We start from the raw sequence: 27,450 nt of genomic DNA, 5'->3' as shown, positions 1-27,450 counted from the left end.
TATATATTCATACAACTTTTTCAAACTTGGCAGACTAAAACCTCAATGTCTCCTCATGGAAATAAGTTCATAGATTACTTAGGTATAGTGTGAAGCAGTGTTTCTTCTTCTCTGTTGTAAATAGGTTGCTTTTCAAGGTACACAACCAATTCCATTGTAATCCTATTGCTCTAGTTTTAAAGAATAAATAGATGTTCTTGATTTATGCTCTTTAAACTACCCACAGTAGAACCATAGGTCGGAAAAGGCTTTTAAGATCATCAAGTCCAACCATTAACCTAGCACTGCCAAGTCTACTATTAAGCCATGTCCCTAAGCACCACATATTCGTGCCTTTTGAATACCTTCAGGGATGGTGACTCAACTACTTCCCTGGGCAGCCTGATCCAATGCTTCACAACCCTCTCACTGAAGAATTTTTTCCTAATATCCAACCTAAACCTCCTCTAGCACAACTTCAGGCCATTTCCCTTTGTCTTATTTTTTGTTGCTTGGGAGAAGAGACTGACCCCCACCCCACTACAACCTCCTTTCAAGTACTTGTAGAGTGCAATAAAGTCTCCCTGAGCCTCCTCTTCTCCGGACTAAACAACCCCAGCTCCCTCAAACACTCCTCATAAGACTTATTCTCTAGACACCTCAACAGCTTTGTTGCCCTTCTCTGGACACGCTCCAACACCTCAGTGTCCTTCTTGTAGTGAGGGGCCCAAAGCTGAACACAGTTTTCAAGGTTTAGTCTCACCAGAGCCAAGTACAGGGGGGCAATCACTTCCCTAGTGCTGCTGGCCACACTATTTCTGATACAAGCCTTGATGCTGTCAGCCTTCTTGGCCACCTGAGCACACTGCTGGGGTGTTCCTCTTTAAACTAACTTGAATAGTTACAGCTTCAGTGTTTTCACTGTTTTCCAAGATTTTACTAAACTAAGCAACAGTATCTACACTAAGAATTCTCCTAAAAACTGTAATGACTTTCTAAAGGGGGCAGCTGTTTTCACTCCTGTTGTGGTCTGTCCTTTTTATCTCTGTTCATAAACAAGCTCTGCTTTGGCTTTAATAATTTTTACTGGCCATTTCTCAACCATTTCAATTTCCACAATAATCTCTTAGAGATTTTGTGATCAGAACTGAATGCCATGAAAACAGTGAGGATGCATCACTGATTTATATAATAACATTATATTTCCAGCATTATTTTCTGTCTTTATCTCAATACAGTCTATCATCCTGCTTTTTTTCTCTCTGCTCATTGAGCAGGTTTTTCAATAAGTAGATGTATCCACAATGATACATATTTGCTTCCCTGATCATTACCATGTGAGTCACTAAAATGGTTCCTTTTAACGTGAATCACTTTTGCACCTACTCTGTATTTCATCTGTCATAATGCTCCCTCAGTATGTTGTAAACAGGTTCTGTAAATTGTTCATGGTATTCTATATTGACTTAAGAAATTCATGCATTTCTCCTGCTAATTCAAGTTCACCATTGTTCACCATCTTTTCTTGCTGCTTGCAACCAGTCAACAAAATTTGTTATAAATCCTGTGATCTCCACTTGTAGTCTCCTTCCTTGAAAAAGGATTATTTATTTCTGAATTTTATGTTTCTTGCTTTTTTAAGCCGTCTATATCTCATTATAGAAAAGTACCTTGCAACCTTAAGTTCTACACTTCCTTCATGTCTTTCAGGAGGGATTTTGTCACAATCCAGATCATATGGTTAAATGAACATTTTTTCCAAGAACAAATTATCTTGTTCTAACAATTTGTTAGTGTTTTCATTTGCTACCAGATTTGAAAACCTTGTTTTAAGGAGTTCTTTTGTACTTTTAACAACACATGGCACCAACATGGCTGACAGAAGATCTTGAACCAAAAATTGGAGTCTTAGGAGGGTCAGAAATAGAAGAAAGGATTCAACTTGCTTAACATTAGCTGTACAGCTGTTAGATACCTGGTGAACGCTAGTTAACTAGATTTCCCATAGAGGAACAGAGAGATAGGCATGTCCAGAAGGCAACTCGCACTGCTGAAAAAAGAACCATTTGAGATAGATTGAATCTCTTACACGTATCTAAAAGTATCTGTTGTCTCCACTAACTAGAGAGGGAGCTAAGACAGCTGTTTTAGGATAGAAAGCTAATTCTTGCATGAGTGAAGTTAGGTAAGAAGAATCCAGCTGCCAGAAAACACTGGGATTCAAAATACACTCTTGTTTATAGATTCCTTAAACAGGTTTCCTAATAACTTGTGTTTTCATAACCATTTGCTTGCCTACAGCACACAGAAGCACCTTCTGCATGTTACATAGTTCTCCAGTGCACCTCATCAAGAGGGTTCCCTTCTTGCTGTTGTCTGGCTTTTCCTTTCTACATATTAGATTCATTAAATCTGGCCTGTAGTCTCAGTTGTCCTCAGTCGTGTTTTATCTACACTGCCTGCCAGAACTTTTCATATTTCATCGTGTCTTATAGCACTACTAGCTTTGGGCTTCTGCCAACTCTGACACAATAAAACGAGCTCCTAGGCAAGATTTTCTTACGTAGTCAGTTCCCAATCTTCATTGTCATTGGCTGTCATGCTCCAGATTAGTTGTTGAAAAGACAGCTCTCAGATGAGTATATGGTCATTCTTAGTACAGCTACTTTCCCAATTCCATGCCAGACATTTTCTTTCTGCAGTCTCAACTTACCACATACACTCTACCATCTCATTATCACAACTCCATGCAATCCCTTGTTTTCCTCTCTTCAGTTAAAATCTAACCAGCTCTCAATCTTTTTTTTTCTTTGCTACGCTCTTATTACTTTGTTGCTGTCCTGTTTTATGAGAAATGCACTCTTTTTTTTCTGTTTCAACATAGCCACTAAACTGTTTTGTCTCAGTCCAACTTTTTTTTCTTTTGCTTTTTATAGTAGATGACTTTCAGTGATGTGCATGACAATTTTTCTCACTTTTTCTCTTTTCCTCTATCATCAGCATTGCATCATGCCATTTTGTCTATGGATAGAATACTAGATTTCAATACTCACGATTACAAGAATACCTGAGACTTCCTTGCATGAACGTTTGGCTTGTAACATAGGTCTCTTCCTGACCAGTTTTCTTTATGGCATCTGCACTTGCAGGAATAAGATTTCTCAAAAAAAGACAATATAACTGCACCACACCTTTGGGAATAGGAAGATATTACTATACTACCCGTATCATTCTAAGGAACTGAGCCATAGAGAAAGTAAAACACTTCACTGTAGGAACGTTGCTGTTACCTTTGAATTACACCCTTACCTATACCTTTAAGTCTATTACTGTAACAGTGATATTATATCATTCCTGATGGGAGTCAGAAAGATGACCAATGCACCTGATGTGCATATAAGATTATATGTTCTACAGACAACCATCTGTGTTCTCCACATCATTTAGAGAGCCCAGAGACCTGTAATTACAGCGCATACTTTGATCCCACAGTAAGGCTTCAAATGGAAATCCTAGTCAGATGCTGCCAAAGTCCTATCCCCAGTTGTGTCCACACCACACCAGGACTTCTTTCCTTTTGTCTTCATTCAGAGCTGAGCATGTGCACAGCCTGTGTGGACCCAAAGAGATTTCTTATTCTAGTTTCCAAATGTATCTATTCTGTCAGTCTAAGCAATGTGTATAGAGGTCCTTTATACTATATTATCCTATACTAAGGGAGAAAATACTCATTAAGCATCAAATAGTTTTCATATTCACATATTCACTTACTTGAATTTAGTTGAGTAAGCTAAATTCGGGTGATGGGCTACAGTATTTGGGCCCCAGTGGAAACTTTCTGGCAGAATTGCTGTGAAAACAATTTAGCATAAAGTGTGGGGATATGTGTAATAACTTGTTCTTTTAACTTGCTGGAAGATTTAAGAAAACATTTTTGAAGCCCATGTCTGGTCATGCAGTATGAGTAGGTTTGAAGACAGATTTCTTCTGCCATGGTGCTCTCAAATCAAATAAAGGTTATGGTACACCACCACTCTTTATCAAAAAAAAAAAAAAAAAAAAAAAAAGCACGTGGAACATTTTAGGAAATGTAGACTGATCAGAGAGCTCAGCTTACAGCAAAAATGGAAGCATGAAAAACTTAAACTACTACTTCTGCAAGGCATTAAGGTGTCATTTCAAAGTATTTGGGAAAGCATTTTTACATCAAAATCTTCCATGGACTTAGTCTTTATTAGAGCTAGTATCTGTATTTCCCAGGAAGAACTAGCTGACATCAGAAATACATTGAATTTTTATTTGTATCATAAAGGGGATTGTTCCAAATATATTTCTTGCTCTTTGTGCCACTCCTGCTAGTTTCATCTCTTCTGCCTTTTTTGTTATACTTGTCTTTTTCACCTCTGTCTACTCTAATTTGTTGTGTTTCCTTGTCTCTCAGATTTCCTTTTCACTGAATCATAGAAAAATAGGAGCGGAGAGGTCCCGAAGAGGTCATGCAGTCCATCCCCTCCCCATAGGCAGGATCAACTGTCCCTGTATCACTCTTGACAAATGTTTGTTTAACCTGTTCTCAAGAACCTCCAGTGGTGGAGATTCCCTGACATCCCAAGGCAATTTAGGCTACTTCTCCTTAGCATTAAAAAGGTCTTCCTATTGCCTGACCCTAGCCTCTGTTACTGTAATTTAAGCCCATTGGTTTCTTCTCCCTTCCATTAGGGCCATAATTTGCCCTGTTTTTTTTGTCCAGATTCTGTAAAACCAGTAGCAGTTCTGTTAGGATACATGGCAACTCTCAAAAGTTTTTTCTTTATTTCCACTTGGCCTTTTTGCCTTTCCTGAGCTTATGTAAAATTCCTTGTTTCCCTGTCACTATCCCGTAACTTCCTGGATGCAGGGAACAATACCCCTGATCTCATGAGGGGACCTAAATATAGGGTTCCAGTCAACCATCCCAGGAGCGGGAATATACTACATACGTAACTTAAGCATAAAATTCAGTCTTACAGACCTAATTCATTTTTCTTTGCCATTATCAAGCAATACCACTTTCACTGTTGACAGCAGAATGTAAAACTGATGTAAAGAAGATAAGAATCAGGCCCTTTGCATTTTCCAGCTTATTCTTATAAAGTATTATGCTGCACTTTATGTTTCTCATATTCATCCTATTCCTCTAGCTGTAGTGTGCATACATATATTCCTGCCAGATACTGATCAGTGTTGCATACAGTCATCATTCTCGGCATGTCTACTATATCCACCTACACAGAATGGCACTTAACAGCAACTGCTTCTGTAATTTCTGTGCCTTCTTCTGTCTTTGGATGGAAAATGTACAACAGTCATAAATATAATTCATACCATATGTACGTGTCCAAAATTGGGAAAAGTCAGCTATTGCAAGTTTGAATTGATTCTGTCATCTGGAATCTAATTCATAATCTAATCATCGCCTCTCCTTAAGGCTATTTCTGGAATGGAAATTATAGTAGATGAAAAGAGAGAGAGTATTTTAATGCAATTTCATGTCATAGATAACTATCATTGTTCTTTAAGCGGGACATTCACAGCTTAACCATCACATCTGTAAAACAGGGGGTGTGCTGAAAATTATGTAGGGTGTTGAAGATAGAATTCTTCCTTAGTCCCTGGTCAGGCTTTAAGGTGACTCTTCAGCTTTTCCAACCCCATTGTTCCCTTTTCCCTCATAAGCATTGAGTTAGAAACCAACAATTGCTGTTGCACCTAGTCACTGTTCATCCAGACTTTACTCTCCATAGAACTTTTTGTCCAGCTAAAATTCTGACAATTTCATACATTCATCCAAAGATTCCCAGAGGTTTAACAAAAGAAACTGCCAAGGTTCTTGGGATCCCAGTTATTTCACAAATGCATTTGCAAATGCAATGTGCAAAACTTGTGAAGAGAATCAAACATTTCCTAGACTTAATCAGCGTGCTGTGCATGTGCTACATGGTGGCTGTGTGCTTACTTTGCAGGTGCAAACTGGAGAATGTCCACTCATTTTGGTGCTTTCTGGAAACATTCATTTTACTGTGTCCATACTCAGCAGTTGAACTTTCATGTACTATATGTGCATTGTGGCCTGAACATGTTGCATATGCTATCTGTCTCTTACATGACCATGTATTTCTACCTGCGAAATACTGGTAGAAAATGACACAGAATCATTAAAAAAAATAAGGCTGGAAAGCTATAGTTTAAGAGATTATCCAATCACCTTTGCTGTTCCCAGGTGGAGCAGCTGTTCCTGTATTTGTCTAACTTGCTGCTAAGCACTTTCATATGAACCTAGTCAGTTCCCCCAGTAATTTATGCCAGTGCTTCACTGCCATGTTAGAAAGCTTTTCCCACCATCTAATTTGAATCTTCCAGAGTATTGCACTTCATCTTGTCCTCTACAAAATACAGGACAGACTCATTCTCTCCTCTTTTCATTAGCTCTGCCTGTATTTGAGGCAGATAACATATCCCACTCAGTCTTCCTTTCTTTAGATTAAACATGACCAGTTCCTTCCAGGCATCTTCATAAGCTTCACATAACTCCCAGGCCTTTGGGAGTCCATTTTTTTTTCTCAAGTGTGGCATCCAGCTATGGACACAGTGCTGCCTTTACTGAGGCCATTCCAGTGATTAGTAGAAAAGAAGATTCTTCACATGCATTACAGACGTCACTCTTGCTCACACAGTTCATTATGGGAGTTGCCTTTTCTTCGCTTTTGCAACACCGCTGTTCTTGGTGGCACATTCAAACTGACACGATCATTATGAATTCTAATCCTGTATTTCAGCCTACCAAAAGTCCCTCCCAGCATGGCATCAACATTTAAATTTAGTAAACATATCCTCTTCTTCATCATCCATGTCATTAGGAAAATATTGAATAGTCTTTCCTGTTTCTGCTTCTGTGAAGCACCATCCATGCACACATCTGTTTCAGCAGATAGATAACCATCCTCTCAGGTCTGGTTTCCAACTACTTTTGCATTCATTCTGCAGCAGTTTCATCTAAACTATGTTTCCCTAGGTTATAAAGAATGTCACACGAGGGAGTGTCGAGAGACTTGTAAAGTCAAACCACCTACTGCTTTTTCCCTGTCCACAAGGCCAATTACCCTGTCTTACAGGGAGATCAGATTGGTTTGACACAGTTTGTTCCTAACAATCCATGTTGTCTGTTACTACCTTGTTTTCTTTCAGGTGCTTGCAAATTGTTTGATTATTTTCTTCAGTACTTTTCCAGGGGTTGAAGTTTAGTTGACTGGACTATAATTTTGCAGATCTTTCTTTTTAAAAATAGCCACCGCATTTGCTCCTCCATCCTCGCAGATAAACACTAACATCTCTAAGACTATTCCAGCCAGTGTGGAAGCATCTAACTCATCAAAATACAGTATTTTTCTTCCCTCACCTAGGCAGAAATCTTTAGTGTTGCCAGAGAATCCCTCTGACGATAGACCCAGAGCCCAAATAAATTCTCTTTTCCAGTCTGATTTCTAAAGGCTCCAGCCTGGAGTTCTGCGTGTGTAATGGATGGGCCGTCCTTTTCTGCAGCATTCAGAGGAGGCCAGCCTTTCTAGTGGGCTTCTTCCCTAAAAGAAGATAGTACAAAAGTAGACATTCTGGGTTGGAAGTGCTCTGTAGATAAAATCCAGTTTTTCGTGATTTTTTTTCACAGATGCCCAATGCTTGCATGAGTCTGAAACCTGGAAGCCTTTCAATCAGTTTCTCAACTGTTATCCCCTTGATACAGTGCCAGTTTTCTCTTTTAAAACTTGTTAGAAAAGAAAAGCTCCTCAAGATAATAAAATGTTTTTATTTATTAGTCCGCAGAGAAGTCAGAATAGACTAAACTTGGACAGATAAATAATTTTCATTGTTATTAAAGGATAACTCAAGGTTTCTGGCTTCATTTTGTGTTACATTGCAGGGAAAAAAAAAAAAAGAGTTGTAGTTTTTCCATGCTTAAGCAGACTCATAACAGGAATAATGTCATTAAAATTGTTCATATGTATTCCGTTCATCTTGAATGTGATCAGGTGCCTTTATCTACTGTGCCATACAATTTGTTGTCTACTTAGCATCAGTCATTTCTATGTGTTCTGAGAGCATATTATATATAATTTTAGTATTACTAATGAATTCAGCTCCTTTTCTGAAGTCATTTGTTAAGTTAAATATCAAAAGAGAAAAGCTTACATTCCTTAGAATTCAAGAAATGGATTTAAATCACTGACTTTGAGCAAGGCCAAACAGGCCTCTATATTTCCCCCTTTCTGAGAATATAAATAATGGCTATCGCTTAAAAGTGAAGCCTTTTAGTACGTTTTGTCAGTCTTTTTTGATCAGTATCAAGGATCGATATAAAATAAAGGTATATTAAGTACCAGTCACCTGAGTGCCTCAGGACTATGTTACTATATTAGTAGGCTATGAAATGGATGACTAGAGGCCAACACAAAACTGTAAGTCTGTCTGTCCTGGTTTTGGCTAGGATAGAGTTAATTTTCCTCCTAGTAGCTGGTGTGGTGCTGTGTTTTGGATTTAGGATGAGAATAATGCTGATAACACACTGATGTTTTAGTTGTTGCAGAGCAGTGCTTACACCAAGCCAAGGACTTTTCAGCTTCTCGCTCTGTCCTGCCAGCGGGCAGGCTGGGGGTGCAGCAGGAGCTGGGAGGGGACAGACCCAGGACAGCTGACCCAAACTGGCCAAAGGGATGTCCCATACCATCTGATGTCATGCTGAACATATAATATGGGGGGGCTGGCCACGGTAGAGGGGACCACTGCTTGGGGGCAGGCTGGGGGGCATCAGTCAGCTGGTGGTAAGCAATTGCATCGTATATCGCTTGTTTTGTACATATTATTATTATTATTATTATCATTGTTATTGTTATTATTTCTCTTCCTTTTCTGTCCTACTAAACTGTCTTTTTCTCAGCCCATGAGCTTTTACTTTTTTTTTTTTTCCGATTCTCTCCCCCATCCCACTGGGGGTGGGGAGTGAGCAAACGGCTGTGTGGTGCTGAGCTGCCAGCCAGGTTAAACCACAACACTATCATGTACCTTAATTCTGTATACAGACTACCCTTTGAATTTGCTGGAAGTTTTATGTAAAAATCAGTAGCAGAGAATCTTAGTTTTCAATCCCATATGAAAGTTTATTTTAGGCTGAAGGGATTAATGGTTCTTTGTTTTCCTCTAGTGAAGGACCAAAGACTACACTACTGTAAAATGTGTAAACAAAACATTTCTAAAGCCAGATGCATATATCACAGCGTATCATTTGCATCTACAGAACTTGCTGGACTTTTTAGATATGTCTTACTTGACACAGTCCTGATGCGAATGGGGTTCAGGAGTTTCACTGCGTGTTTTAAGAAAGGACAATTTATCATTTGAGAAGTAAGATTTCAACATTTTAGTTTGTTTGCTAGATCCAATGTCATACAACAAATTATTCCTTTCTGTAGGAAAGGGATCTCCCCCCACCTTATCTTCTCTTCCCCATTCCCACTGTTCTTGGCCCTGGTCCTGCAGTATGAAAAGATCCTTTTTTGAAACAATGCTGATTTATTTGAGAATCCATGTAGGGAATAAAAGTCTGACTTCTTGAGTCAGAACACAGGTAAGGACATGTATTTATTAAATCAGAATGCTACTGGGAATGTCATAGATCTCTCATCATCCATTTCAAACAAGTATTTAGCTGCTAATTAGATTAAGTATCTGCTTAAACTGAGAAAAAAATGGCAAGTCAGAATGCAAGGAAGTTCAAATTGTTCCTACTGTAACACTGTCATCTGAACCGAGTCTGTGGTATTTAATGTTCTTAGGGGATTTGTTCCCTGGAAATAGATGGGTGAGATGGTGCATTGAAAGTTTCCTATTACTGCTTCATTTTCTAAATACCTATTTTTACATTTTAACATTTAGCTCCATCAGCCCTCCCAGACGCAAGTGGGACAAGCAGCCTCACAACCCAATCTCCTGCATTTGGCTCACAGTCAAGCATCTATGTCTCAAAGCCCAGTGCGTCAGGCTTCCTCTTCTTCCTCCTCATCCTCCTCCTCTTCAGCTTTGAGTGTTGGCCAATTAGTCAGCAGTAAGTATTGCTCCCTGTCTCTCCTTACTTCTCCCCCGTTTGTCCTCCTTACTGCTGAGTTTCCTGATCTGCTTTCCTTCCTTCTTTTTTTCCATATATTAGATTGTATATTGCTAACTAGAGTGACTCTTATGAATAAGGACTGCTAAGTGCTGTGATGGATGGGGCTTAAGGTAAACATGCCTTGAGAAATTGCAAACAATGCTAAAAATGTTCATTAAAATGGTAGCAGCTGTTAATTGACTTTGTCAACGCTGGGCAATTATTAAAACTCAAATGTAGCTTATGTTTTTCTGAAATTAGAATTTTTTGAATCAGTCAGTGTAATTATATTGCTTAATATTTGGTGTATCTTACTTCTGCTTAAGTTGCTTTTTCATTGTTGTTCGCTTGCTTAGTTATTGTAGTAAACTGTTTTACCAAATGTAGCACTGCACAAATCTAGAACATGAGACCTTTCTTGCCAGGAAAAGCTTGTACAATTTAAGCAACCAAGAACTGTAAGATGTGGGAGAGGAGAGAGCATCATGCTGCAGTGAAATAACTGAGTTTCATGTCTGGGATTGTAACAGCTAACCTCCTTACCAGCCCTTTCTTCTAAGTCACGCATTTCAGAGTCTTCACTGTTACCTAATTAGCATTAACTTTGGTCTTCGCATAGCAAGAACAACAGGCTGGAAGTATGCATAAGAAGCATTAACAGTTTTTGCACATCTGCAAAAATCTAACTGTATTGGATGACCTTGTTCAAAGATACGCTGTGTGCATACTTCAAGTAAACAGTGTAGCTCACATCGTGTTGGTAATGGAAAATATATGACTGATGCAAGCTTATGGAGGGCTTGGAAAAGTTTTTTTTTTTAAATCTTGATTGGATTACTTCAGAGATTGTTTACATGGGAAAATTACTAGCAGAGCTATAGTGGTAAAATTATGCTAGTATAATTCCCAATGTGAATACTCCTATTCAGAAATAAACACAACTACATGGGTAGCTGTAAGTACATAAAATGTATAGATACAGATATAATTACAGTGAAAGGTACTGCTATTGTTCTGTCAGTAAATTTTCTCATGTAGACAAGCTTCTGGAAAGAAGTTGAATAAGATGCTTCACATTAAAAATTCATAGTTACCCTTTACCTATGTGGGAAAATTGACTAAGATAGCTGGTGCAGAATAAGTTTCTTCTCAATTGCTGGTCCAGAATAGCTTCCCTTGCAGGCACTGTTATAAAATATATATATATATATTTGTATATATATATATATATATATTTTACAATAACTACTTAGGGGTACTCTACCCCAAAAAGTTATTCCAGTGAATTTCCCCATGTGGATAAGCACTCTACACAATAAAAGCAACCTGGAAGAAGCCCTTTTAACTTTACAAGCTAAGTCACTCAAAGTTTAGGGGATGCTAGGAAAAGAGTACTTTGTGCAACTGTATCTAACTCCTCTTATAACATGAATTTTGTAATAACCAGATGTGTTGTGATTAAAATCACAGAATCACTGTTGGTTTTTTTTTCCTCATCCTTCATTCTTTGCATCGTTGTTCAAGGGATGAATCATGTAATATGGGAGGACACTGTCCCAGGGTTTGTTCACTACCTGGTTCACTAAACTGTTGCCCAGTTTGTATGATATCTGAGGTAGGGGCTTGTAGAAGGGTAAGGGTTGGTCTTGCTTCTGGCAGCAGAGGGCTGAGCAGAGGGCAAAACTTAGCCGTAGTTAATACCCTGACAGTGATCATGAATGGAACAGAGAAGATAGTTGGAGTTCTTCTCCCTTGCTCAAAACTGAAGAACAGCTTGATTAAATCAATAAGTGGGGAACTCAGGGCAAAGAAAATGCATTTCATACAAGTAGACTGAGGGCTGTGTTGTCCATGGGAATTAATTCATTGGGACTCGGGTCTTAAGAGCATTCCAAAGGGAGAGGGTGATTATAGGAATTGCCTATAAAAAAAGTGTGATGATAACAGCACAAGGCTCCCCAGTAAAGTAGTCACTGCACCAAGCCTATCTGAATTTAAGAAGCAATTGAACTGTGCACTTAGTCACATGGTCTAAAATTTTCGGTAGACCTGTGTGGTGCCAGGAGTTGGACCTGATGATCCTTATGGGTCCCTTCCAACTCGGGATATTCTAGGATTCTAAGAATAAAAAGATATGGAACTGATCTAAACTTATTTTTCAGCCTTCATCCAGTCCCTAGCTATTCAAGACCAAAAGGGTGCATAATGTGAGGGAGAGATCAACAAAACAGTTATCCTTGATAGTTGTCCAGCATATTCTCGATAACATCTAGCCAACCACAAACTGGATTTAACACTGCTTGCATAAACCTGCTTGAGGTGACATATAAGTGCCAATGTTCCAGAGAACAAGAGAGCTACCCGCTGGTTTCTTCTAATGTGAAAAGAGCCTACGAGAAAGAGGAAAATACAGTCATTTCAGTAGGAAAAGATCAAACCGCCTGTGTAACAAAACATGAAAAGTAAAGCAAGATGCATTTTTTAGAGTTTTTCATTGTTGTTGACAATAGCACCTTTTTAGATAAACTGTCTTAATTGATCTTCATGAATTTGAAAATTGCTTTAGGAGTATAAAAACCCATTTGCATACAGCTGTGCCTGCACATGGGGAAACAAATGGACAGAAAGTGCCTCCCTGTTTTGCTCACTTGCAGAATACACTCAGTTTCCGGGTGCAGATCCCTGAAGGGTAGGATCACCTCTATGCCAAGCACATGGCCCGTGATGGGACAGAGCCTTCTTAGCACCCCAACTTCCCCAGTGGCCAGCAGAGCTTTGTTTAACAGGCCTGCAATTGAAACCTAGAGCCTGCCAAAGTCCATCCAAAGTCTTTAGTGGGATAAAGCCTGCAATGAGTCAGTGGTCATGACAATAAATCCATAGGCCCATGGGTAGCAGGAAACAGAGAAACAGAAATCAAGAGGCTTGTGGCCTCCTGAATATCTCTTCAACTGTTTTACCACTTGTGAGGCAGGAATATGGTTATTTTCAATTTCTCATTCATTCCAAAGCTGTAGTCCAGCCTTCCAGAGTCAAGCACCTCAGTAGAGATTCACCATATTCCAGAAACTGTTGCCAAATGTAGTAAAATTCAAGACAAATTCAGCTACCTTATTTTATTAATTGGGTTGCTTACAGCAACTTCAATAGTTAAGTAATTGGTTCAGGCAAGGCTCTGCACACTTACTGAGAGAGAGTAACACTCTCTACCAGAGGTCATGTCATATGAGTGAAATTATTAAAATCCCTTGATAAAGGGATCAGGATTGGTCTTTAGTAACTTCAGTGTTTCAGGTTCTTAGTTTTTATTCATTTCATTTTTCATTCTAGTCATATTTTCTTTATGATATTACATTTTTTAACGTTTCCTACCTTCTAAAAAAGTGCGTTTCCTTAATCTCTTACTACTTCCCTTCATTTATTTTATAGATTTATTCCTCTTGTGATGTCCCATAATATTTTATTTTATTTTATTTTATTTTATTTTATTTTATTTTATTTTATTTTATTTTATTTTTATGTCCTTTTTTTCCCTGCACTGTTTCATTCTTCATAGCTTCTCCCTTTTGTCTCATCCTCGGTCCATCATTCCTCACCAGCAACCAAGGCTAGCTCTTCTTAAGACAATTATGTTTCCAGAGAAAGGACATTTTAAAAGAAGGTCTGCCTAAGTAATGACTGCAAGACTCATCTCCACTCTTCATGCCCTTTCTGTGTGTTTTTTTTCATATTGTTTTATCCTTTCTTTCCTTTGCTTTCTCTTCATTCAATTCTACATTGTCATTCCTCCTTTTTTACATTTCATTTTCTTCTTCTCAGAGGCACCCCTCTTCTTATTTCTTCACCTTTTCTACCATATATTCTCTTTGTGGAAATTTCTGTTTGTTTTCCCCTCATGCTTGGAGATTTGTGTCTCCATGAAGGTCCTTTCTTCCCTCCAAATTCATTTTACTGTCATCTATTAAATTAAAATGCCTCCCACAAATTATTCTTCTCTTTCCCGTGAGCTCCAGTCTATTTCTCATTAACAGTGTTTTGTCCCACCTCTCTCATCCAATTTACATTCTCTTGGACTTCCTCTGCCAGCTATTTCTCCTCCTGTCTGACTGGGGAAATCACCTGTAATCGCTCCCAAGACAGAATTCTGCACAACAGGAATTTGCTTTCTCTTTCAGGGTTCACTGATTCTCTGTAGTAACTCTTTCCTGTCACTATTAAAATCACAAAGACTTTGCATTCACCAACAAACTCATGGAATTTTGAGAGAATTCAAAAGTGGGAGTAGAATTTCCTTCTGAAGGAAAAAAGTGGTTTTCAGTGCAGGAGAGCCTGTGGATTTTTTTCTTCTGCTCTGCTCACCCACCTTCACCATTCACCAGGACATTTGGGGGAATTTTAGCTGCCTGCCTTTTTCTTCTTCTGCTATACATATGTCCCATACAGTGGTCCCAGACAACTCTCACCTTTGTTCAGTGCCTGTTAGTTTCATAGACACAGCAGCAATAGAGTATGTAGCCATAATGTACCTTGGGAATCTTTACTCTAAATGCTGAAACTGTAGATCCTAACCACTCAATGAGTTTGGTATTCTTTATTTTCCTCTTGGCACTGTGCAGCCATCTCTAGGATATCCGCTTAATTTGAAAAGCATCAGTTTATTTACAGTCTTCAATCAACTACTCGTCCTAAAATGTGAAATAAACTATACACTTAAGTGTTCTGAGAGCTCAGAATTTATTAAAAACAAATCCATTATCTATTTGTGTATATTTATGCATGTGTATGTATGAGTCCGCAGGGTCCAAGATTATGTATTGATGGCATTTTAATGGCAACAGAGTAAAACAGACTGGTGCTGTTATATGATGTCAGTAGGAAAGGCTTTGTAGTACTGCATGAGTAATATGAAGCTTATAGAAATCAAGGGACTATTTCTATGGTTTTCAAAGGACTTTGAATCACACCTGAAGTAGAAGTGGTTCTGATTTGATACAAACACTGTTTTTCCTAGAGTTCAGGAATAAAAGGCTTCAGTGTTTTTGTCCACCCGTTAGCACTTTCTTCCTCCCAAAGACACTATATAAGAGTGAAGTCTTTTTGTCAACAAATGCTACACCATATATAAGGATCTACTCCCATATTACTGAAGTGCATCATAACGTTCTTTCTTATTTTAAGGAGAGCTCAGCCTAATTGTTCCCTCATCCAAGACCCCCAAGCAGGAAAGGACTTTTCATGATACTCAGTGTTCTAAGCATTGTATCAGAAGAATTTAGCAGAACATGACAGAATTTCTGTATAACCATGAGCAAGCATATAACCCCTTAGCTTTCGTAACTCCCTCGTTATTCCTTACAGGCGTTTGAGGGGGAGACGGGTTACAGATGACAGCAATAGAGTTTGCTACCTTGAGAGTTCTCTGGGAACATCTGAATTGTACTTTGTCACATCCCTGACCACCCTAGTCAGAGGCCTTAAAAGGAAGGAAAGCGGTGAGGAAAGTCACCATCTTAGTGCAATTTACTCAAGGGAGTCTTTGAGGCCATTATAATTTATGGTATTTTGTACATGTATAATTTGCTCTTCAGAGAACCAAAGGGCTGATAAGCATCCAGCTCCACTCTGTATCTATGAAAATCACAACTGGTATGCTAGGTAGACCATGTATAGGATAAGTAGGAATATTTCACATCTGCAAAGTCAATTACTTTTCAAATCTGAGTAGCCTCTCTAATAGCCCCCCACTACTCATAAGCAAATAATATGTATCCTAACTTTACACTGACTGAGTACATGGATGTACGTACAGGTGAGCTCAAGCACAGCACTGAGAGCAGGAGCGTGGTGCATTGTCAAAACCAGGTTCAGTCTGTGTATGTGTTTACCTGTACACATAGTTCATATATTCCATGGTTACACAGATGTGTATTTTTAAAATCCTATTTCTTCATGTGCTTCTTTCACTCAGGCTTCGAATCGATATAGGCTGAATTTATATAGCAGAAAAACCTCTTCCTCTGTCTCTATTATTGGACTAAAAGATTTTTTATAGGACATTTCCATCATAAGGGAATTTTACATCAGGTTTATAAACCACTGAAAATAAAAGCCCTGTTACTGTAGTGCTGACATGCCCTTAGCTATAGCAGCACTAGCAGGAGCCACTGTAATATAGGGTTCAGAATAGTAATGTAGTCTAGCACTGTCCTTGGACAACTGCTTGCATTTACAGAAATTGATGGGTTATTGTGCTGCAAACTTTTCACCTAAGAAGTCTGAGGAATGAGGTGAAGAACAATAGAGATATCTCGCTGGGAGAATGGCTTCACTACACGCAGGATTGCACAACACTTTGAAATCTTCCACCATCCCAGTCCCATGCTGTCTCCAGCTTGGCAAACGCTTTCATTTAGCCAGGGATCAGTAGCTTGGGGGGAAAAAAAAGTTCCATTCTCCAGCTGTTGTGTCATTTCCCTTGATAAGTCCTAAATTGACCGAGTTATCCAGCACCAAAGGAGCTTTCCTGTGGTAGACATGCTTTATTATGTGCCCTTTCAGGGACAAAGGCTTCTGTGTCAGTAAAACTGCTATGGAGAGGAAGGACAGATTTATTCTCACAGCATCATAAGCATTATCTTCTGAGGGGCTAATGTAAAAGTAAAAAATTGTGCAGCATTACCATCCAAAACCTAATGGCTGATGTTGCAAATACAGTGCTCCTTGATTATCAACCTGACGGGAGGCAGAAAGAAAAGCTTGAAAGGCTGCTTCTCACAGGGACATATTTTAAAAGATGATTTTTAAATGAAGGAGGATTTTTTTGTGTTTGGGCTTGTTTTTTTGCTGGGTTAGTTTGGATGCTTGGCTGGTGGTTTGGTCTGGTTGTTGCAGAAAAGGGAAGGAAGGTTTATGAATTTCCTTATTTAGCATTCATTTTAGATAAAGTGGAAAGTCTTGATTTCAAATTGAAAAAAAAAAAAAAGCAGTTTATGTGCATGTTTAGCAGTCCCCATAGACTGCAAATAAATATATTAACAGCTGCCTTTCTTCTGTATGTAATGAGAAGGGGACACAGGGAACGACTTGTCAAAAGTGGGGGAGATTTTGCAAGGCACAAATGACAGTGTGGAGCCCAGCCACTCCCTCACTCTGAGGTGAGTTGGCCTTTTCTCAGGAGTTCAGCAATGAAATATGTCTTTGAACATCTTTCACCACCACTTGGAAGCACGGCTGCATAGTTAGCATTTTAGCAATCTGAACATGCTTCATAACACACCTAGCAAGGCAAGCTTGTTTCTGTTTGGGGAAGAAGAGAAAGGGAGAAGTATTCTATGATTAAAATAAACACGAACAGCTTGACAATGAAGCATGGTGTAAGCCTAGCCCACTCGTACGTGACAAGAAGAACTGACACAATTCAAAAAATATTTCAACAGATCCTCAAACAGCCACTGGAGAAGTGGATGGGGTGAATCTGGAAGAAATCCGAGAATTTGCCAAAGCTTTTAAAATCCGGCGCCTGTCCCTTGGCCTGACACAGACTCAAGTTGGCCAAGCCCTAAGCGCCACCGAAGGCCCAGCCTATAGCCAGTCTGCCATCTGCAGGTAACAAGTTACATCATAAACTCTCCTCTCCTCTCTTTGTTCTTCAGAATTATTCAGTTTATTGTGAGGAGCATGCTCACATTTGAGTCATATGTCTTTAGAATGTATTATTTATTCTGAGATTTAAACTAGCCAATGATGTTGGTATCTGGCAAATAAGATGTTCTTGTGTAGCCCTGAAGTAACTTTAGTCTTTTTTTTTTCCCTTCTTCTTTTTTAAACAAGTGAGAAACAATATTCCTGGCACTGAGACTTAATTCAGTAGACAAGCTGGAGACCCTGCTGGTGCTGGATAAACACCAGCTGACCCTCTTCATACTGTGCCATTTTCTACAGATAGGGTTACTGAACAAATATTTCATGTCTGCATCCCTGCTAAGTTAAAACTTGTATTACTACGGTTAGCACTTCACATATAGGATGTTATTGATGATTTACCTAGGCAACACAGAAAGGAAAAAATTATCCTTCCTGCTATCTTGCAAACCGGCAGCTATTCATCTTTTAACACCTAAATGTTTATTAAAAAAAAAAAATGACAACCCATGTATGCAAAGCAGGAGTAGAAATCTGTCCTAATCATACGAAATGATAATACAGTCTTGACAGAGTTAGTTAGAAGCAAACACCGTATATGCATGTATGTGTGTTACAGTAATCCCATGTTTATGCATGAGGTAACAAACACACTTAGGTAACAGCGTTTTCCTCTTGGGCAATGCCTTATAGTCCTTCTCCATCAGTGAAAGCCAAGAAACCAACTCTAAGCTCATTTAAGTGGATTTTGTTCTTGGTGATCCATGAAATGCTCTGTCTTTTTATCTGCTCTTTATACTTTTAATGTATTCCCCATAGAACGGAAGTGTACTTTTCCTGCAGTTTAAGACTAAGGTTATAAATAACATCAGTATGGGGTAGTGAGCTTGCAGCTCACATTTTGCTCAATGATTTTCCATAAAACCCATTGATTGTTGTTAAATACAAAAAGCTCCATAGGATCCTCTCACTTCTATGGCCTCCCCTACTGTTTTTTCTTATAAGATACCTCCCTGTAGAAAATAACCTTTATTCAGTCTATACAAGGATACTACTGCTGGGAAATTTGTTTCAAGACTTGTATATCGTTATGCCAAACAACATGTACTGCAGTATCAACACTAACAAGCAATGCCAATGATATGGATGCTATTGCTCCCTGTTGCTAAGGATTATTTTTTTTTTCTTTTGTATGGTCAATTGGTAAAGAATGCCTAAAACAGGTGGAGTTTTTAGCAATTGCCAATTTGTTGTAGCCTTAAGATGCTGTTTAACTTACTATACTTTTAAGTGATAAATTGCAGTTTCCTTTGCTTATGTCTAGTTTGCTGTGTCCTCATTTCCTTCACCTACCTCATGTCTGAGAAAACCACTGGGGATGGTTTGAATTTTACTAAGAGAAAGTTTCTTCACTAATCTATTATCATGAAAACCCAAATAAAGAGGAAGTTGGAGCACAGACATGGCTAACTAAAGCCCTAAATGTGGAGACCTTTGACAGAGGGCAAATTTTGCCCCCTTAGAGGTGTAAATGGCTCAGAACAGGAGGACTGGATGCAAAAGCTGGTCCCAGCTACATGCAAAGTTATCTTTTTTTTTTTTCCTTCCTTTGACCCTCACAAATGGATCTCATTTTGGGGTGTAATAATCTGCTATGACTGTGCATTTCTTGTTAAGCACCAAGACATGCTGCTTCAGTGGTAGTTTGCTGCTCCTTGGAAATAGTAGGTTTAACATTTCTTTTAATGGTAACAAAGGAGATTCATTATAAACTCCAGGATAATGGAAAGGGCAGTAAGGTAAGCAAGTTGAACAACCAACTTAGAGGCAGAAGTAGAGTCTTCCAGTGCCCTTTGCAGGTCATATCAGCAATATACCACTTTGCCGGTATGTTCTGTGTGCAAATAATTGCACTGTCTTAACTTGGCACAATGAGTTCTAAAACATACACTTCTGAACGAAATATCACTGGACACCAAGGAAGGACACCATGCAGTCAATCCCACTCTAGGATGCCAGGAACTGGTTACAAATTCTTTGCCATGTTACTATTTGAAATTATTTCTTGTCTCATTCTTTGTTTGTGAGAAATGCTTTGTTTCTTGCTGAAATATTTTCTGCAGCTGCCATATGCCGAATATAGACACTAAAAATCACCAACTCCAGCCACTGAGTTGTTTTGCACGAAAGCATCAATTCGGTCAGTCTCACCTCCCAAGCACGTTGTGATTAGCAGCAGCAGTGGTGCTTGAGCACTGGGTGGGCTGGAGAGGGCAGCAGCACCGTGCAATAATTGTCACCTTTCCACAGCGTTAAATACCACAATATATGATGGTGTGGACATAGGTGAAGTGGAGAAATACAAATGGGTGGCATCAGAGGAACTGGGCTAAGACTTTTTTAATGCATAGCAAGAGAGGATGAACTTGATAAATGAAAGAAACAAGTACTTATAAGAATTGAAGAATGAACTCAGCTCTTCTGCTTGTTTTTGAAAGGATTAAAGCTTTGTGTAGCTGCTTTTCCAGATGTTTTATAATACTTGTAAAATCTGGTTTGGCAAAATACTTTTGATGGCAAAATGATATATAGAAGACCTCATTTACAGGAAATGATATCATTCTGGTACAGTTTGCAGAAATCCCACAATAAACCCAGCTTGGTGCCACAGCATATTAGTAGACTATTATGTTGGGTTTCATCTGGAAAACATGAGTCTGTCTTTGCACATTGTGGGGGTAGTCAAGATAATTGCAAAGTGTCCAGCTGTTTCAGATGAACACCACCAGAGCTATGGGAATCTGTTTCCGACCCAGAAAAGGGATATAGCGTTAACTTGCAAACAGTGAAAATTGCTGAAAAATGAAAGGAAAGGAAACCTGATATTCAGAGGCTAGTAACTGCCATTGGTTTGTATTATTAAAGCTGTGGTATTTGGACAAGATGGGAATGGGGAGGAAACAAAGGGATTAATCGCAAGGATGAGATGATAAAAATCAATTGCCTTTGATGTCATTTCCTGTAATTAGACTTAGCCTTAAGGGTTTTGAAGATCATCAGAAATATGAAAATGGTACGCATAACCTGTGTTACTTAGTGTGCTTAGAATTTTGTTGTAGTGTTCGTTTTGTGTTAGCTTAAATATCTAGCTATATAAGTATATTTATAGATATACCTATCTGATAGTTTTCGTAATCCATTGTAAATTACCTCTGCCAGTCAATTAGTCAGGCAGGCAGGAAGTCCCACCCTGGCAGAGCATCAGTGTAAGACTCTTCTTTCTCAATTTTCCCTCAGACACACCATCCTGAGAAGCCACTTTTTCCTACCACAGGAAGCCCAAGAGAACACTATAGCTAGCAGTCTGACAGCCAAACTGAACCCTGGCCTTTTGTATCCTGCCAGGTTTGAAAAGCTGGACATCACCCCTAAAAGTGCCCAGAAGATAAAGCCGGTGCTTGAGCGGTGGATGGCTGAGGCTGAGGCCCGCCATCGAGCAGGTATGCAGAACCTTACCGAGTTTATCGGAAGCGAACCATCCAAAAAGCGCAAGAGGCGTACCTCATTCACGCCACAAGCCCTTGAGATCTTGAATGCCCACTTTGAGAAGAACACGCACCCCTCTGGGCAGGAAATGACAGAGATTGCAGAGAAACTGAACTATGACCGGGAAGTAGTTAGAGTTTGGTTCTGCAATAAGAGGCAAGCACTGAAGAACACAATTAAACGTTTGAAACAACACGAGCCTGCAACAGCAGTTCCTATGGAGCCCTTAACAGACTCTCTGGAAGAAAACTCCTAAAAGCAAAACAAAACAAAACCACACACAAAAAAACAAACCCTGCACCAACAGAAACGTAACCATTCGAACTCTGTGAAAATACCTGTTCATCACCCTTGTAAGTAAAAGACTGAGAAAACTACAAGAAGGACAGAACAGTTTATAAATGTCCATGGGTTTTCCTATATAAAAACAAAACAAAAAACTACACAACACTTTGTGTGTGTGTGTGTGTCGTAGAATTAGTTCCCCCAAAAAAAGAAAAAGCCAGTTTTTTTTAAATGGACTTAAAGTAAACCAAATAACTGCTTACTTTTTTCTGTATATTATGAAAATGTGAACACATTTTAAGGAAAAAAAAAAAAGAAAAAAAAAAAGAAAAAAATCTTTTATCTGTTTAAAAGAGAATACAAGCCTGCCACCTGGAGGAGTGACTGTAGCCTTTCAGGTATCAAGTGCTGATTCACTATGAAAACTATTAACCAAAGTCAGAAACATGGCATTGCAAACTAGATTGTTAGTCTACTCTTTTATGGGTGTAAAATTGTGTTATGATTTTTTACATTTGTATTTTGCAAAGACGAAAACAACAGGATTAATTTCTCTCATCCTTGATTGCACCCCCTGCAGGTGTGTACAAACAGGTGTTAAAGCCATTCCATCATGGTCACCTCCTTTTCTTTCGTTTGCTTTTAGTCGACAGTTTTGCAATCTCCAAGTGTTTGGGTGCCAAAAATCATTTGTTTTTATTGTGATTTGCGGGATTTGGTATTTCTCTTCTAAGGGTGTAAATCTTGGTTTGCATTATGTTTTTTGATTTTTTTTTCTGACTCTTTTTGCTGCCTCCCACCCTGAGCTCATCCTCCACCCCTTCCCCATACCCTCATAACCCAATACTGTTTGAAGATTTTTAAAAAGAAAAGTGCAGCCTAAACACTTTTATATTGATATGCCGAAATGCAATAGAGGACAAGGAAGGATTAGAATTGTGTCTGATGAACTGTCAGCTCACACTGAACATTGTGTTTATTGTCAACTGCATAGCTTGGGATTTCTCTGTCCTTTGGCCACAAACCTGGAGAGGTTACCAAAACTCATTTTGTAGTATAAACATAAACTACACGCTTGGTTCAGTACTGCATCTATATTATAGTTCTGTTTGAAGCAATTTCTCTCCAAAGTCTGCTAGCCAAAGAAATTTCTTGAGACTCTGATGAAAACAAGCAGACCAAGAAGTGATGAGGATGGTCTGATCATTACATTACTGTGGACTGCCTCACTGGTGGTGCTTGGTTCCTTCTGCCTTTTTGGTCATCCCGATATTTATGTTTGCCCTGTTGAATTCTTCAGTGGTTGAATTCTTCAGGGTGAGTTTCTGCAGGTATCTGCTGTGATCACTGGCTAGATTAAGCAATCAGGATTTAGGAAACCCATTGAATATCCTTTGGGAATAGTGAGGTTGGTCACCTGCAGTATGTTTCAGGTGAATTTTCCTTTAAAGACAACTTATCTCTATGACTTCCATGTTGATGGGACAAGCATCTTCTAAAATACTGTGACCATTGGACTTAGGAGTGTACCAAGGCTCACAGGGAGAGAAGGGTGTTAAGGGTTCTGGATGGGGTATGGGTGACCCATGAAGGTTACCTGCAATTTTCGTCGTGCTGATTTCTGCTCCAGCCTCTGGGCTTTAGCCCATTGTTAGGATGTGAGCTGCCTCATGATCAGGGCTTACCACAAGTTAACATCTGGCATTTGGTTCAACTTACTGTAGAGGTGGTAGAGTAAAAATTCTGCTGGTATAACTCCTGATTGTGTTCGCTGACCTCAGGATCATTGTACTGGATTTTTGCTTGTCTACCCGAGACATTGAAGAAGGCTTACAAAGTGCTGGGGTATTCAAATAGCACCCCTCTTACAAAATTATGTTTTCAAGAACTCAAAAAAAATTAGTGAAAGAAAGGGGCTTCCATTAATTTCACTGGCCTTTGAATCTGACCCTCGCTATTTTATTAATGGGATATTTTATTAATGGGATTTGCCTTGTAACATGGGGTATTTGCTGCATGGCTGGTAGAGTTTTAAGGCTTCAGAGACAGTCATCTCTGCCAGAAACTGCATCTAAATGTGAGCACTCCCAAAGGTCAGTGTTGAAGAGCACTGAGGATCCAGTACTCGGGGCTGGGCTCATGTCCAGTGAATGCATTTTAGGCTTTAAGCTTCAGCAGGGTACGTTTAAAAATATTTTCAGTATTGCTTTTATGAGGAGGAGAGTGTGAATTGTTATTGACTCTTTTCCAACTGTTGATATATAAATATCTGTTGGGGAAAAAAAATAATCAGTAACCACAGGTAAATTGTGTGAGGGACAAAAAAGCCACTTTACCCAAGCTGAGCATGTGAAATAGCCTCACAGCAACATCTGCCCCTCTGGGTTCTCTTTTTTCCCCCTCTATCCGTGGATACCTATATCCGTGGGTATATATATCTGTGATATCTATACCAAACAGAGCTAAACTTATGGCCATAATTCGATTTACATAATGTTCAGGAGACCACCCAGAAGCCAGCAGGGAAACAAGGAAGAACAAACACCAATTTGGAAGTGAATGCTCCTGAAGCTCTACCCATGTCTCCAGTATGCTGCTAATTGTCTGGTCATTAACACCATGAACATTTTACCTGTTCAGCCACCTTAGAGGCCGTGTGCCCTCCCTTTGCCCCTATCATCAACAGCCTGGGAACAAAAACATCAACCATTTTTTGTCTAAAATCTAAATTTCCAGTTTTTCCAGGGACTGTGCTAAATTTTGTGATGAAAAAGTCCCCCAAGAAGAAAAGTTAGCTAAACGGTGTACAAAAGCTACTAAATGTTTAAAAATATGCTGGCAGCAGTTATATAAGCTCTTTTCTGTTCCACAGTACATATCGGAAGGATATAACTAGGACAGTGAAAATGTAAAATAAATATAAATCGCCAGCTTGGAAGAAAAAATGATGTTCATCCCACAGTCTTAAAACCATTCATGTGCAGTGATTTTTTTTACAGTTTTCTAATTTTGTATTATGTTTTGTAAATTATTTATAAAGTGTTGTAATGCTTCTTATATTAATTTTTTTATAAACAAATTTTTGCTATGAGGCATAAATGGTGCCTGAACAGATTCTTAGGAAGACAAATTATGTGTGAGTTATACATCTTTTGGGGGCCATAAATATTTTGTTTTATTTTGTTACCGGTAACATTTCTGGTTTCCATTTGTAAACAAATTTCTTGTATCGATTACATTTGAATACCTTTTAATTTTGCATGTGACTAAAAGATAGATTGCTACCAGCAAATGAAACAAAAGTCTCTTCAGTCATATGTGAAGGTTTAATGGTTTTCTGATTTATTGATCATTGAATTTTTTAATATATATATATAGATAGTTATTATTTGAATAATGAACCAAGGGTTCACTTGCTGTTCTGATTTTTTCTTTTTATGTTTTTTCACTAAAAAGCTATTTTGGACAGTTGAAGAAATCAAATGCATTCAAATGGTTCCAGTTTCTTTATGTTATTACTGAAAAAAAAAAAGAAAAAAGAAAAAAAAAAGAAAAAAAAAGGAAAAAAAAGAGAGAACAAGAAAGCAAAAAGGAGCTAGGAAGGAACAAGTAGAGGCGTATCAAAGAACTCAAGCTATAACCAAAAAGAAATATGTAAAATGCCTTTGCTCGTCTTCTCAATGCTGGACCAAAGCTCAATGTATGTAGGTATATGCACATTGTATAGATATGGCTAAATGTTGCTGACAATCTCGCAATACTAAACTGTTACTATTAAAAAAAAAAAAAAAGAAATACAAAAATAAAACTGTTCATCAGTGTTTTACCTCAGCACTCTACTTGTACCCAGTTATTGACCAACATTCAAATAAGAAGATAAGAGAGGAAGTTAATTTCCATGTCATGGTTGACTGTAAAATCTGTTTGGATAACATTTTGTAATGAGCTTTTTGTCATGTGGTTTGCTTGTTTCCAACTTGAGATTATGTGGGGCACATTTGTTTATTTATTGTTAAAAAGTGATATTATTATTATTATTATTATTACTATTATTATTTTTTTTGTCCTATGTGCTATAATCTACAGAATGGTCACCAGGGTCACTTATGAAGGACTGCAAAGAGATCTGTTTTTCCATGCATGGAGCATGCAGCGGGAAAGATGGCAGTATGAAATGGACTGTATTGTGTTGTTAAAAAAATGCTAATAATTCCAAAAGGAGTTGATGTGGTGGACTTGTGACCAAGAAACCAAACTGGATATTTAAAAGCTCCTTACTACTCTGACTTTGAAACCAAAGCTGATTTATCTGCACAGGTTGCTTAACATGAAAAAAAAAATAAATAAAAAAATAAATAAACTGACAAAAACTGTACTTAATCTAGAGCAATATCTGTATGGTCAGTAAAGCTGCACTTTGTGTATTTCTTAACAGCTTCAGATCTGTCACTTTTAATTTGTACCATAAAAAATAAAGAATTGTTTGACATGAAAAAGAAGCTCCTTTCATGTGTTTGTCTTAAATCTCATGCATTATTCACATCGTCAGAGCTCATGTAATTTCACATCCATTCAATACAGAAATAGCTAAATGCTCAAAAGAAAGGAAGAATGAAAATCTGTTTGCACAGACGAGCATCACCTTATCTGCAAAACTAAACACTGTTTCTGTACCCCGAGTGGGCACGTACATTGGTGATGTCTTATTTTCTCCACAGATATGCCAAGCAGAGGATCTGCAGAAGGAATATCGCGGAGTCACGCAGGTGAGTGTGTTATCACCCAAGCCAAGAGAAGCAGAGCGCAGATGGGCGTGAAGTCCCCAGCCAGTGAATCTCCCAGTGCCCCCCAGCTCCCATAGCAAAGCCAGGTAAGTGATGGAAAGGGAATGTGGCAGTGAGCTTGATTCAGGCTTTCAAATGGCTTCCAGGTCTTTGCAGAGCTCTTGAAGTTCATTACTCATTTTTTTAGTGATGATGATGTTAGGTAGCAGAAATGCCCATTGTTCGGGCCATTTGCACTGAGTCATGTTGAATTCTGCCTAAATGCATGATTCTGAAATGCTAACAATTTTTGAGAAATAAATTCATTTTTTCTTATAAATTTGTGGGGGGAAGGCCTAGAAAAAGAAGCTCTGGCAATATTAGAACATTTTGTTTAACACTTGGGAATAAAACTTTTGCAGATTTTTCCTCTGATTTTGTTAAACATTGTTTTACATTTCCAATACCATATATTGAATAATCAAAAAGGAAAATAAAATATTTACTTACACAGAAAATACAGGGAGTATCTGGGATATTTGTTTATCCTGATTTTTTCCAGATGGCAATTTCCCTTGCCTATTCATTTTTTACTACATTTTCAGAGATATGTAAAAGGTAAAGGAGAAAGGTAATTTTCCTGTAGACATGATGATACTCTCTTTATAAGCAGGGCAGAGATAACAGAGATATAGCCTTTTGTTAGACCAGCTTGTATACGTGGAAAAATTAGTAAAGCTTTTAAGTGCAGAAAACTTTCTTCAGTATGACACAAAAGCAGCTGAATCCAAAGCTGAACAGAAGTTGAGAATAAGGAGGAAGAAGTTTTTAGGGTACCATGATGATTTGAAGTCACAGATTAATATTATTTAAACTGTCATTTATTCGTACCATGGGCTAAGGCATAATGTACCTGTTTCTGTTCAGAAGTAGTGAGTACAGGTTTCTGCACAGCACCTGCGCGCACAGGGAGTGCTTACACCATTCATCAGCCATATTTCAGACCCATCTACTTACATGGTGCAAGGATGTGGAGAATAACCCTGCGTGCTTTCCCATCAG

The 27,450-nt window shown here is 38.5% G+C and overlaps 1 protein-coding gene across 3 annotated transcripts in view; it reads left to right on the top strand.

Annotated features, from left to right (window-relative positions):
- The window catches only part of POU6F2 (POU class 6 homeobox 2), a 331,845-nt gene extending 305,721 nt beyond the window's left edge, over positions 1-26,124 (top strand). For 2 of the 3 annotated variants that reach the window (XM_080582231.1, XM_080582232.1), the window contains exons 8-10: positions 9,943-10,111; positions 17,590-17,758; positions 21,092-26,124. In XM_080582231.1, the coding sequence (XP_080438357.1) occupies positions 9,943-10,111; positions 17,590-17,758; positions 21,092-21,596 (843 nt within the window). In that variant the 3' untranslated portion in view covers positions 21,597-26,124. The remainder of the gene's footprint in view (positions 1-9,942; positions 10,112-17,589; positions 17,759-21,091) is intronic. The other variant, XM_080582233.1, reaches the window with a different exon arrangement.
- Positions 26,125-27,450: the final 1,326 nt, after the last annotated feature.

This window comes from Anser brachyrhynchus, assembly GCF_964034855.1.
Source record: "Anser brachyrhynchus genome assembly, chromosome: 2".
Lineage (NCBI taxonomy): Eukaryota > Metazoa > Chordata > Aves > Anseriformes > Anatidae > Anser > Anser brachyrhynchus.
The sequence above is the reverse complement of the archived record's forward strand: the minus strand, read 5'-3'. Positions and strand labels throughout refer to the sequence as shown.